The sequence below is a fragment of the Adiantum capillus-veneris genome, chromosome 5 (genome assembly GCF_014529385.1).
Source record: "Adiantum capillus-veneris isolate H3 chromosome 5, ASM1452938v2, whole genome shotgun sequence".
NCBI classification, from domain to species: domain Eukaryota; kingdom Viridiplantae; phylum Streptophyta; class Polypodiopsida; order Polypodiales; family Pteridaceae; genus Adiantum; species Adiantum capillus-veneris.
This window is the reverse complement of record NC_140935.1, coordinates 33,936,216-33,950,518: the sequence shown is the minus strand read 5'-3', so window position 1 is coordinate 33,950,518 and position 14,303 is coordinate 33,936,216. Positions and strand designations below refer to the sequence as shown.

General features: G+C 42.3%; 1 protein-coding gene across 1 annotated transcript; it reads left to right on the top strand.

Moving 5' to 3' along the window:
• The first annotated feature begins 5,366 nt into the window (after positions 1-5,366).
• On the top strand, positions 5,367-6,404 carry LOC147457121 (uncharacterized). Its single transcript, XM_086513276.1, has one exon. The coding sequence runs from the start codon at positions 5,367-5,369 to the stop codon at positions 6,402-6,404; it is 1,038 nt and encodes a 345-aa protein (XP_086369402.1).
• Positions 6,405-14,303: the final 7,899 nt, after the last annotated feature.

Here is a 14,303-nt window from a genome sequence, read left to right as displayed (position 1 = left end):
ATGTGGGAGAATAGATGGGAACAAGGGTTAGAATATAGACATGTGCTTACATATCTATCTCAACACGGGGCCAATGGTAAAGGGGTCCAAATGGGAGATGGTCTGTCAAATAGCAAGGCTAGTTAATGGAGCTTAAAGACCTTAGGGTTAGCTTCATTAAAGACCTCCAAAGGTTAGTGTTAAAAGTCCTTTGACCTTAGGCAAGCTAGGATTGTGCTTGAGGTGGGAACCCGGCCCAAGCTTGAGGTGTTTGTCGTGCTTGCTGACTAAGGTACTTGAGGTGCTTGTTGTGCTTGCTGACTAAGGTGCTTGAGGTGCTTAATGACTAAGGTGCTAACGTGCTCCATGAGAAAGGTGCTTGAGGGGTTAAGGTGTTCAAAAAGTCAAAGCATATCCCTACTCATGAGGGAGCGAGCCCTCTTTATAGGAAATAGAGAGAGAACACACACACACCCTCACACAAGGCAAGCTTGGTACAAAGAAAGCAAATAGGACACTTGTCAAGCTCCTCTTCACATTGCCCTCATAGTGTGCCTAAAGCCTATTGTTTGGCCTCCCAATGGATCCAATGATAATTTAGTTAATTTAATTAATAGTTTTTTCATTTATCAAGTTGTCTCTCTCAAAGGGGAAAGGGGGACCCTTGTCCCAAGGCTGCCCTTGTTGCTTGATATGCACTAAGCATGTGATTGGCCAAGCTCGAGGAGGTCCAATCAAATACAAGCTAGTGCTAGAAGAAGGGGTCGACCAAAGCAAGCAGGGGGCTAGCTTGGGGGGGTATACTCTCCCCCCCACACACCCACTCTCTGTCTCATTGTGTGAGTTGCAAAGTGCAGGAGCTCCATCTCCTTCTCCAAGCTTGTAGAGAAGTTGAAAGCCTACACCAACACTGTTGGCTATGGAATGCAAATCCAACCAAGAGCCATGCTCCAATGCTTAAGCTTGCCATCTTCTCCATCTCCATTAGTGTGCTATTATGTATGCTTAGGAAGAAGAGTGAAGATAAGTGAGGAACAATTTCTTTCTCCTATGAATGTTTCTTCTTCCTCTTCCCTATCCTTATTCCCCGCTAGCTCTCTCCACCTTTGAAGGTGTTTGAGGCTTTGGGACTGAGGCTGGGGATGCTTAATGCTTTTTACAAAGTCTGTGTTATGCTTGTGATGCATGAATCTTTCCATCTTCATTGCATCACCTAGGTCACAAGGAACACAAAGATTGTATTGTACCAAGTCTCTCTTGATGATAGAATCTATAATACAAAAGCCTATTGGAGGGGGGACCGGATCCACATAAATCCGGTCCTCAACAATTGTCAAGTTCTTTAAACTCTCTCTTGCATGAGTTAATTAAGTACTATGGTTATGTTGCCAATGAAGATGCCCCCATGTTTGTCAATTATCTTGTTACTAGGTTGCAACAAAACTATGGGCCATCCTGCTTTGCAAGCCGAAGTTACCCAACAACTTCGTGCTTATGGGATTTCCCTTCCTCTCCAAGAGGAGAGAGAGCTTAGGAGGCCTCTTGATGAGACCCCCAAAAAGAAGACTCTCTCCCATAAGAGAGGAGGAATCCAAAGAATGAGAAAGAGGCGAATTCCTAAGTTCCTTTGAAGATGTGGCTCCACGAAGACGGTGTCTAGACGATCGCCAACTCCTCCCAAGAGGAAACGGACAACCCACAGTTCTTCTCCTCGTCAGTCTGAAAGGGAAGAGAGGAAACAAAGGAAGAAAAGGGTAAGAAAGAGGTCACCCTCTTCTCCTTCTTCTTCACCTTCCTCCTCTTCCAATGAAAGCAATAGCTATCCTCCTAGAGAATACAAGAGGGGAGGACGTCGCAAATCTTACCCTGCATGACGAAGGTCCTCAAAACTCAAGAAGTTCAAAGAGGGAGGAAACAGTATCTCTTTTCTCACCTTTGGTGCTACCGAAAAAGTATTGGCCTTTATCCAGCAATTTGATGCGGCCTTTGGAGACGAGGGCTTCATGGAGTCCTCCAAGCTACGGCATGTAGCTATGCACTTCCAGAAATCTGTTCATCAATGGTGGGATAGCCTTCGTGGCAACAACGAAGCCCCAAAGACATGGAAAACTCTACGAGTTTCCATCATGAAGCAATTCTTTGTAAGCGATGCAAAGGACAAAGTGCTTACCGAATGGCAAAGTTTGAAGCTTCTCTCCCATGAGTCTATCCATAAATACGTGGACAAGTTTTGAGATTTACATGTCAAGGCTATTGTCTTTCAAAAGATAGACTTCACCGAACAAAAGCAACAATTCTGTGCAAGGTTACCTGAAGAGATGGCCAAGCACGTCAACTCCCACTGGCTTGGTTCTATCACCGAAGTAATCCACCACACTATGGTTGCTTCGTGCATCAATTTTCAACGAGGGGCTAGAAGGAATGTCAAGCCCATGGAAAGCAAAGACAAAAGTGATGCAAAGGGGAAAACCAATGCCCAAAATTCTTCCCAAGGCAATTCAAACAACAACAACAACAACAATCGGTCCAAGGAGACGGGAGTTTACAAAGGTAAAAATAAACTCTCTCCTAAAGAGCTTGAAGCTCTTTCCATTACCACAAATGTTTTAATTGTGTGGAGCAAGGACATGGCTACCGTTCTTGCCCCAAGAGAAATGCCCGCAATGAGACTCCTAGAGCTTCCACTATCAAAACCCCAAAAGAGGATGCTCATTGCAAAGGATCACCTCTCTCCAGTGCTTGGGGAAAGGTAAGGGAGCATGATGGCTTCATCTTGTTTGACCCTGGCTCTACTCACAACTTCATATCAACAGAGTTGGCCATTCAAGCTTTTGAGATGGGAGATACTATAACTGCCGATACAGCTTTCAATGGATAGCAAGCCTTTGATACTCCCTTGATTGGGAATTTGAGGCTTCATGTCCATAGCTATGTCGACAAAGAAGAGTTTTTCATCTCTCCTCTCCAACATGAGGATGTTATCTTAGGGGCACCATGGTTCAACCGCATGGCTGCCAACATGAAGTTCTCTGAAAGGAGAATCTACTTCACCTACAGGGAAAAGAGCATGTATATAGATGCTAGTGAGTCTGGTTGTACTATACCACTTGTAAATTCTCTTGCTTTTGATAAATCAAAGCTCAATTTCTGTGTACATGATTTTTGTCAAAGAGTCCCTAAAAGGTCCTGATGTTTCATCAAATGTAAATGGTAGGAATCAAGAAGAGTTAGGCTTGCCTAATTTTCTAAAAGGATTCCAAGATGTGTTTATCGATGATATCCCTATGGACTTACCTCCAAAACGAGGGGATGATGACCATCGAATTGAACTCCCACCAAGAAGCTCACCACCTAACAAGCCTCCTTATCAAGTTTCCCAAGCTCAACAAGAGGAGATCATGAGGCAAGTACAAGAATTGGTAGACAAAGGGATGGTGAGGCCTAGCTCCTTTCACTTTTGTTCTCTAGTCCTTCTAGTGCAAAAGAAAGATGATACATACTGCATGTGTGTGGACTATCGAGCACTAAACCATATCACTATCAAAAATAGATTTCTCGTACCGCGGGTAGAAGATTTGTTTGATAAGCTACAAGGCTCTATCTAATTCAGTAGGATTGACCTTAAAAGTGGATATCATCAAATAAGGATAATGAATGAAGATATCCTAAAGACCGCGTTTTGTACAACGTTTGGTCTTTATGAATATCTAGTCATGCCTTTTGGCTTGACTAATGCACCAGCCACGTTGAATCGTTTAATGGAGAAAATTAGTTATCGCAAATTCACTAGAGTGTTCTTTGATGATATCATCATCTACTCCAAGTCCTTGGAGGAACACAAGCAACATCTCCAGGTGATTTTTCAAGCTTTGAGGGAGAACAAGCTTTTTATCAATTAAAAGAAGATTTTCCTTCAAGAGATTCAATACTTAGGTCATATTATCTCTCAAGATGGTATCCGTATGGATCCATCAAAGTTGGAGGTAAGTGCATACTATAGATGCTTCATAGCAAAATTCTCTCAAATAGCAGGACCATTACATGACTTAACAAAGAAGAGCTAAGTACGCATGGACTGCTAAGGAGCAAAATGCTTTTGACAAGCTCAAGGAGAAGCTTACCTCCCAACCAGTCCTTATGCTTCTGGATCTCTCAAAGCCATTTGAGGTCCAATGTGATGCTTGTGGTGATTGCCTTGGAGTAGTCTTACTTCAAGAAGGGCATGCCATAGCATATGAGAGCATAAATACGGATGACCGAGTCTTGGGCATATATGAAAAAGAGCTTTTAGATGTTCTACATGCCCTAGACACATGAAAGCACTATCTATTGGAGACTCCATTTATTTTATGACAGACCACCAAAGTCTCAAGTATTTCATGATGCAAACCAAGCTTTCCAACAAACAAATGAGGTGGGCAAATTTTCTTTCGCAATTTTATTTTCATATTGCTCACGTTGCTGGTAAGCACAATCAAGTGGCCGATGCACTTTCACAACGACCAAAAAGTTAATACTGTGTCTATAACAACTCACAATGATCTATTAGAATTAGGAGAATTAGAGTGAGCATTTTTGTGAGACTACTTTGAGAACATAGAGGGTGAACTTAATTAGCAGTAGCAACATAACCATAGTACTTAATTAACTTGGCATGAACAATACTTTTGTGAGAGAGAGAGAGAGAGAGAGAGAGAGAGAGAGAGTTTAAAGAACTTGACAACAGTTGAGGATGAGATTTATGTGGAGCGGATCCTGTTACACTCACGTGTCCCTCGGGTAGTTTTGATGTGAACTGTTTCCCTATACACGAACACTTTTTACTCTAGTGCTAGCTAGAGGTTTTTTTCCCGTGTAACCACATATACACACTATACGCATGTGTGGTGGTACGTTGTACTTAGGGAGACTCGTATCTTTCTCTCGTACTCACACTTGAACTTTTCATAACAAAGTGAAGGAGCTTCAAGCTATCAAGCTTCTTGCTCTGTGTGTGTGTGTGTGTGTGTGTGCATCTACGGGTGTGTGTGTGTGTGTGTGCGCGTCTATAGCTTCCCTCACTCCCTTATTCACCCAACAATGGTATCAGAGCAGGCTCTTTAGCTCCCACAAGCATTCTCCTTCCTCCATACCTCATATTAGGTTTTGCAGGAGGTGCAGCTTCGGGACAGCTAGTCACCGTTTTGCTCGCCCCGGGTGCTCCGGGTGTCAGTTTTGTTCAACCTAGGACTCAAAACGAAGCTAAGAACAAGTACTATACAACAAAATCACGAATCAACATTTTTGGATACATTAAGGCTTTTCTGTAACAGAATTTACAGGTATGCATATTTTCTGCATGTTTTGTCGGGAGTGCATTTCTTGCCAATTTATTGTTCATGGGTGCTATGGCAAGCAACAATGACTTGTTTGGCATGCTTCAAGATGAGGATAAGCTTGATGGGACCAATTATCCGATGTGGTCTTACATTATAAAACATGTGCTTGTTGCAAAGCAACTATGGAACATTGTGGCGGATGTAGACAAGAGACCTGGCAGTTCTACTTCCACTGTTACAGATGCAAGTAGCTTTTCAATAGTTGTTTCTTCATCTTCTCCACCTACACAGGATCAACTTAGATGGGATGGAAAGGATGCCCAAGCATATGCTTTGATTGCTCTTTCCGTGAAGCGCCATATTGTTCCGCACATTCGGTCTTGCACTTCATCCAAGCAAGCTTGGGATGTACTTGCTTCTTTGTATATCGGGCGCAATGAAGCCCGTGTGGCTTACTTGAGGAAGCAACTTGAGGAAATGCATATGGATGAAGGTGAGTCCATTGATGTGTATGTTACAAAGATTAAGGATTTGAAAGAGCAATTGGCAAACATAGATGAGATTATCTCCGACAATTCTCTCATCTCCACTTTGTTTAAAGGGTTGCCAGATTCGTTTCAAAGCTTTGCTACTACTCTTCGTTTGGTTGCAAAAGGAAATCCCAACATGTATACTTTTGATGAGGTTGTGTCACTTCTCTTGCAAGAAGAGCAATCTAGAATGAATAGAAGTGGTTTAATTGAGGGAATTCAATCACTTGCTATCTCTCAAAGAGGTAAAATCAAGTCCGGACCAGCTTTGGGCACATCAAAATCAAAGCCCCAAACTCCCTCTTTCACTAATTCTTCTAGTGATGGTGATTCACAAAAAAAGAAGAGATGCAAGTATTGTCGGAAGTCGGGACATACCATTGAGGAATGTAGAAAGCTTGCAAAGCATAATGATAAGAAGAAGCAATCGGGCATGTCTATCATTGAGAGCATGAGTAATGCAAAGGATGATGAAGCTAATCTTGCTCAAGATGTTTGGGCTTGTGTTGTTACATGCACATATGATTATTCATTACATTCTACATGTATGACAGTGCATGAGGCTCATCTTGATTGATACTTTGATAGTGGTGCTTCCAAGCACATAACATCATGAGGCTGATCTTGATTGGTACTTTGATAGTGGTGCTTCCAAGCACATAACATCATGTAAGAATGTCCTTGCAAGATGCACCAAAGGGGCATGTTGTTTGCGTAAATAATGCCTCTTACCCTATCATTGGAGTTGGGAACATAAAGCTTATGACTACAAATGGGGGTGTTGTGACTCTCAAGAATGCCTTGTATGTGCCAGGCATAAAGAAGAACTTGCTTTCGGTTCCTACCATTGCCTCTTCGGGTCTTCATGTACATTTTGTGGATGCCAAATGTATGGTTCATGACTTCAGCAATGGTGATGTTATTGTTATATCTGGAACGTTATGCAATGGCTTGTATCGCATGGATACTTATGAGAGACATGCATAAAATGTCTTGCTTGTTCCTACTCCTTCTATGGTTGAAACGGAGATATGGAATGCACGTTTTGGTCATTTAAACTTCAATAGCTAGCTCTATTTACAAAAGCGTGATATGGTTGTTGGCTTGCCCACACTTGGCTTCATTGAGAAGCATGCTTGTGAAGGTTGTATACTTGGAAAAATGCATCGTGCCTCTTTTTCGAAGGATGGTTCTGTTCATGCTACAAAAAAATTACAGCTTGTACACAGTGATGTATGTGGTCCTGTGAAAACTCTATCTTTTGGAAAGTATGTATATTTTGTTACCTTCATAGATGATGCTACTCGCCATACTTGGGTGTATCCATTGAAAGCAAAGAATGAAGTTTTTGCATGCTTTGAAAGCTTTGTGACTATGGCTGAAAATTTCAGTGGCAACAAACTTATTACTCTTCGCACAGATCGTGGTGGGGAATATATGTCACATGAGTTTAATGTTTTTCTTTGTGACAAAGATATTATGCATCAATGTACTGTGCCATATACACCTCAGCAAAATGGTGTTGCCGAGCGTAAGAATCGTACTCTCTTGGAAATGGCACGTTGTATGGTTAAAGGAAAGCATCTTCCTGATAAGTTTTGGATGGAAGCGCTCATGTGTGCAAACTATGTTTTAAATAGATGTCCCACTAAAGCTTTGAGATTTTTTACACCTTATGAGGCTTGGAATGGTTGAAAGCCAATGGTGAGCCATATGTGTGTGTTTGGTTGTTTTGCATATGCTCTTGTGCCTTCACAACAACGTCACAAACTGCAAGACAAGGCTATAAAATGTATCTTTGTGGGCTATAGTGCTAAAAGTAAAGGTTATTGTTTGTATCATCCATTAACGGACAAGATTGTTGTAAGTCGTGATGTGGTATTTGCTGAAAATTCAGCCCATCCCTTGCTTGCATGTAAAACGCAGCCAACTATTGGGTCACAAGATATGTTTGATACATGTATGCCTTTGTTTCAAAGTGGTACATTGGATAATGACCACAAATGAAGTTCAAAGAGCTGGAAATTTGCATCCAAACATGGCTAAAAATCATCATGAAGTTCGGTCCATTGATGATGTACAAGTTGATCATGAATTACATGAGGAATGCACTTCTATCAAGATGCACAAGCAATGCCAAGATGGTTGAAGCAAACTTTACAAGATAGTAAGTTGAGTGCTCCTTTGCGTGGTAGAACAAGATCATCTATTCGCCATGTATCGAGTGATTTTGTGGATGTAGCTCTCATTGCAACAGCATGTAATGAAGAACCACTATCTTTTGAAGATGCATTTGAAAATGAGGAGTGGATGGCTGCTATGTAATCAGAATTGGATTTGATTTCCAGAATGGTACTTGGGAGTTATGTGACTTACCTAAAGGTAAGCATGCAATTAGTACTAAATGGGTTTACAAAGTTAAGCAAAAGTCTAATGGTAGTATTGAACGCTACAAAGCGAGACTTGTTGCAAAAGGTTATGCGCAACAATATGGTATTGACTATGATGAGACTTTTGCGCCTACTTCACGCATGACTACCATTCGTAATGTGGTCACATTGGCTACTCATCGTGGTTGGAAAGTGCATCAATCGAATGTGATAATTGCATTTTTGAATGGTGACTTACATGAAGAGGTTTATGTCAAACAACCTCCTAGTTTTGCCATTAAAGGTCAGGAGCATAAAGTATGTCGCTTGCGAAAGGCTTTATATGGACTTAAGCAAGCATCACGTGCATGGTATGAGAAGATGCATCGGCACTTGATTGCTCTTGTTTGCAATGTAGTCCGATTGAGAACACACTTTATGTACGCAAGCATGGCAATGACTTGATTGTGCTTGTTCTTTATGTTGATGATATGCATTTGATTGGGTCATGTGAGCTGAAAATTGAAGAATTAAAGGCTGATTTGCAACAAGCTTTCGAGATCAAAAATCTTTTGGTCATTTGAGCTATTATCTTGGTATCCAGTTTGTTTTCGTTGAGGGGGGTATCATCATGCATCAAGAAAAATACATTGAGAAGCTGCTTCATTGTTTTGGTTTTGAGGATTGCAAGTCCATTTCAACTCCTGTTGAGACAGGATTCAGGTTCTCAATTGAGGATTGTGATGATGCATTTGACACTTCTCTCTACCAACAAGCTGTGGGATGCTTAATTTACGTATGCAACACTCGGCTAGACATACAATATGTTGTTTTCCAGTTGAGTAGCTTTATGCGTAGCCCCAACACTAAGCATTGGCAAGCTGTGAAGCATGTCTTTAGATACCTCAAAGGCACTATGAACTTTGGTCTCTTCTATGATAGAGATAATCAATCATGCTTGCATGCATTTACATATAGTGATTGGGCTGGTTGTTATGATACACGAGTGTCCACTAGTGGCAATTGCTTTCTTCTTGGAAAATCATGCATATCATGGTTGAGTAAGAAGTAGCCAACTGTGGCCACATCCAGTTGTGAGGCTGAGTACAGGGCAGCATTCACGGCTACAGTGGAGTGTGTATGGCTCAGACGTCTCGTGATGGATCTATGCATGAAGCCACATGAGTCTACGACCATTTTCACTGACAGTCAAAGTGTATTGGCAGTTGCGAGGAATCCAGTGTTTCATGCTCACACAAAACACATTGAGGTGCATTATCACTATGTCAAAGAGCGGCTACATGTAGGAGATATTGATTTGGCGTATGTACCTACACAAAACAATGTGGCAGACTTGTTCACCAAAGCTCTTCCAAGGGAAAATTTTGAAGCTTTTTGCAAAGCTTTAGGCTTGTTACCATGTGGAGGCTGATCTATCACCTCCCTGTACATGTTCACATCATTCACTCCAGGGGGGTTTGTTACACTCACGTGTCCCTCGGGTAGTTTTGATGTGAACCGTTTCCCTATACACGGGCACTTTTTACTCTAGTGTTGGCTAGAGGTTTTTTCCTCATGTAACCACATATACACACTATACGCATGTGTGGTGGTACGTTGTACTTAGAGAGACTCGTATCTTTCTCTCATACTCACACTTGAACTTTTCATAACAAAGTGAAGGAGCTTCAAGCTATCAAGCTTCTTGTTGGTGTGTGTGTGTGTGTGTGTGTGTGTGTGTGCATCTACGGGTGTGTGCGCGTGCGTCTATAGCTTCCCTCACTCCCTTCTTCACCCAACAGGTCCCCCCTCCAATAGGCTTTTGTATTATAGATTCTCCCATAAAGAGAGACTTGGTACAATACAATCTTTTTGTTCCTTGTGACCTAGGTGATGCAATGAATATGAAAAGCTTCATGCATCACAAGCATAACATAGACTTTGTAAAAAGCATTAACCATCCCCGGCCTCAGTCCCAAGGCCTCAAACACCTTCAAAGATGGAGAGAGCTAGCGGGGAATCAGGATAGGGAAGAGGAAGAAGAAACATTCATAGGAGAAAGAAATAGTTCCTCACTTATCTTCACTCTTCTTGCTTAACATACATAATAGCATAGTAATGAAGATGGAGAAGATAGTAAGCTTAAGCATTGGAGCATGGCTCTTGGTTGGATTTGCGTTCCATAGCCAAGAGTGTTGGTGTAGGCTCTCAACTTCTCAACAAGCTTGGAGAAGGAGATGGAGCTCCTGCTGTCATAATAACTAATATCTAATTTGCCTAAATGATTTTCTCATGTTAAATTGATCATTTAACATGGGGAAGTACCAGGGGAGAAAAAGTTAGAATATTGGTTAAGCTGGCAGACCGGCCATAGTAGGGATCCAAAGGAGGGAAAATAGGGATCCAAAGGGGGGCCCATCTGCAAAAGAGCAATGTGCAACAATGGGCTTTAAATGTTGGAATTAGGGTTGCAGAGAAACACACACAGCTTGGAGAAGACGAAGGAAGCTCAAGGCACACAATAGAGAGTATGTTACTTAGTGTGCAATGGAAAGATAGATAGCCCTAGAGTGATGGGCGTATATATAATGCACGGGGGAAAAAACCTCCTAAAGAGGGAAAAAATGCCCCGACGGTCCTAGTGTGTTCACACACATCACTACCACATGTATATGGTAACAAATCCCCCCTGGAGTGATGCGGTGAACGAGAGCTGGCACATGAGTAAAGGGAAGTGCCATGCCCTGAGGACAGGATCAGTCCACAAAGGGGAGTAAGCCCAAAGCTTTGCGGAAAGCTTCAAGCTTCTCACGAGACAATGCCTTTGTGAAAAGATCTGCAAGGTTGTCCTGTGTTGGCACATAAGCCAAGCTGATCTCTCCTGCTGAGAGCCTCTCCCTGACATAGTGGTAATGCACCTCAATGTGCTTTGTGCGAGCATGAAAAACTGGGTTCCTTGCAACTGCCAATGCGCTCTGACTGTCAGTGTAGATAGTGTTGGCAGTGTCCTGTCCAACACCCAAGTCAGCCATAAGGCGTATGAGCCATACACACTCAACCGTAGCTGTGAAGACTGCCCTGTACTCAGCCTCACAACTCGAAGTGGCCACAGTAGGTTGCTTCTTGCTCAACCATGATATACATGAACTGCCAAGCATGAAACAAAAACCACTTGTGGACACTCGCATGTCAAAACAACCAGCCCAATCTGAGTCCGAAAAAGCATGTAAGTCTGGCGGCAATGATCCCCCCTTGGGATAAAACAAGCCAAGATGTAAAGTGCCACTAAGGTAGCGGAAAATCCTCTTGACAGCCTGCCAATGCTTAGACCCTGGGCTATGCATAAATCTGCTGACCTGCGAGACTGCAAACTGAATATCTGGCCTCGTGTTGCATACATAAATGAGGCAGCCAACAACAGTTTGGTAAAGAGTGACATCAGCAGGATCGCCAGCATCATGTAGACTCAACTTCAAACCTGTTTCCATGGGAGTGGCAATAGGTTTGCAATCCTCAAGTCCAAACTTACATAGCAATGTCTCTATGTAACTTTTTTGACACAAGGCAATACCACCATCACACTGCTTAAACTGTATACCCAAGTAATGATGCAACAGCCCCAAATCTTTCATCTTGAAAGTAGCATTCAAATCAGCCTTAAATTCAGCAATATGTCTCTCATTTGGTCCAGTGATCAGCAAATCATCAACATAAAGAACCACAATGAGAAATACATCATCCTCACGCTTTACATACAATGTGCTTTCTATTGGACTGTTACAAAAGCCTCGTTTAACCAAATGAGTGTCAGCTTTCTCATACCAAGCACGAGGAGATTGCTTCAACCCATACAAAGCCTTCTTACATTTGCACACTTTGTCCTCTTGTCCTTTTATGACAAAACCGCGAGGCTGCGTTACATAAACTTCCTCAAATATGTCACCATTCAAGAAAGCAGTAACAATGTCTGATTGATGTACATCCCAACCAAAATGAGCTGCCAATGCACATAGAAAACGCACAGTAGTCATACGACAAGTGGGAGCAAAAGTCTCTTCATAATCTATGCCTTTTTGTTGTGCATAACCCTTTGTAACAAGTCGAGCCTTATGGCGATCGATCTCACCATCCGGCTTGCGTTTCAACTTGTAAACCCACTTCGTACCAATGGCCTTTTTGCCAGGAGGTAAATCACATAAAGTCCATGTGTCATTCTCTATAAGGGCATCATATTCTGATTTCATGGCAGCAATCCAATTTTCTGAATTCTGTGCTTCATCAAAAGACAGAGGCTCCTCAACATCATGTAAACTAGACACAGCCAAAGCATAACAATCTGATGCATAAGATGCATGGCGAGAGCCTGAACGAGTACGACTAGATAAAGGTGCATCCAATTTACTATCACGCAAAGTGTGCACCAGCCATTTTGGCATACCTCTAGCCTGCTCATTTTCAGCCCTTTCCTCATCAAGTACATCATGTACATCTGCATCAGTAATAGGCTGTTCTAAAACATTTTCAGAAACCCCCATAGGCTGTACATTTGCCTCATTGGAACTTACATTCGTATTTCCACCACTGAAAAGAGGCAACAAAGTGTCATAAATGTCCTGTGAGCTTACATTACTGTCTCTAGTACATGACAGCAAGGGCTGAACAGAGTCTTCCACAAACACTACATCCCGTGAAACCAGAATACGTTTTGTTTGCGGATGATACAACCTGTAACCTTTGCTTTCAGCACTATAACCAACAAAAATACATTTGACAGCCTTATCATCCAATTTTCTGCGCTGCACTTGTGGCACAAAAGCATATGCCAAACAGCCAAAAACACGCATGTGCTCAATAGAAGGTTTTCTATCATGCCATGCTTCATATGGAGTAATAGACTGCAAAGCTTTCGTAGGACACCTGTTAAGTACATAAGTGGCACACATGATGGCCTCAAGCCAAAAAGAATGCGGCAAAGCTTGACTTTTGACCATACATCGTGCCATTTCCGTTAGTGACCTGTTTTTCCTCTCAGCAACACCATTTTGCTGAGGTGTATAAGGCACTGTACATTGGTGTTTTATCCCACGACTAGCCAGAAATGCATTAAATTCATGAGACATATACTCCCCCCCTCGATCGGAACGGAGGGTGCCCATAGTACATTTTGAGACATTTTCAGCCATAGCCAAAAATTGTTTGAAGCACATAAAAACTTCGGACTTCGCTTTAAGCGGAAATACCCATGCATGCCTGGAGTAATCATCAATGAAAGTCACGAAGTACAGGTAATTGCCCAAGGACGGAGTTTGCATGGGCCCACAAACATCACTATGCACAAGCTGCAACTTGCATGTGGCCCTAACTGAACCATCCTTTGGAAACTTAGAACGCTGCATTTTACCCAGAATACAGCCTTCACAAACATGTTTGACAGGTGCTTCAAGAGGCGGCAAAGAAGCAACCATATCAGATTTCTGCAAACGCAGCAAACTGGCAAAATTCAGATGACCAAAACGTGCATGCCAAAGTTTTGCATCTGAAATAGCCCTTGAATCTGCAACAGCATTTGCAAAATTTTGTCCACACTTGTCATACAAAGTGAGCTTATACAGCCCACGGCACAAAAGCCCAGATGCAACAATTTCATCACCAAAACTGAGATCATGAACTGTACATCTGTCATCCACAAATTTGACTACAAGTCCAAGTCTAGCAAGTGCGGATACAGACAAGAGATTTTTCTTGATCCCAGGTACATAAAGTGCATCAACAAGTGTGAAGGAACTGCCATTAGCAGCAGTGAGCACAATCTTTCCAGCTCCCTGAACTGGATAAGAGGCGTTGTTGGCACAAGTGACTGAATTCCCATGAGGGACAGACTCGAGAGAGGTAAACAATTCACGATGTGAGGTAATGTGCTTTGTAGCACCACTGTCGAAATACCACACATGTGAATCTGCAGCAACTGACAAGCATGCATCATGGACAGCAGGATTGTAAGTGCACTCTGCGCTAAAAGCCCATTCTGCATCAACATCAGCATCACAGTCTCCTTTCACAGAAGACTCAACAATGGCTGCATTTGTAGTGGAACCAGCATTTGCAGT

Coding starts and splice junctions, on each gene's coding strand:
- LOC147457121 (XM_086513276.1), top strand. CDS start 5,367: ATGGCAAGCAACAATGACTTGTTTGGCATGCTTCAAGATGAGGATAAG.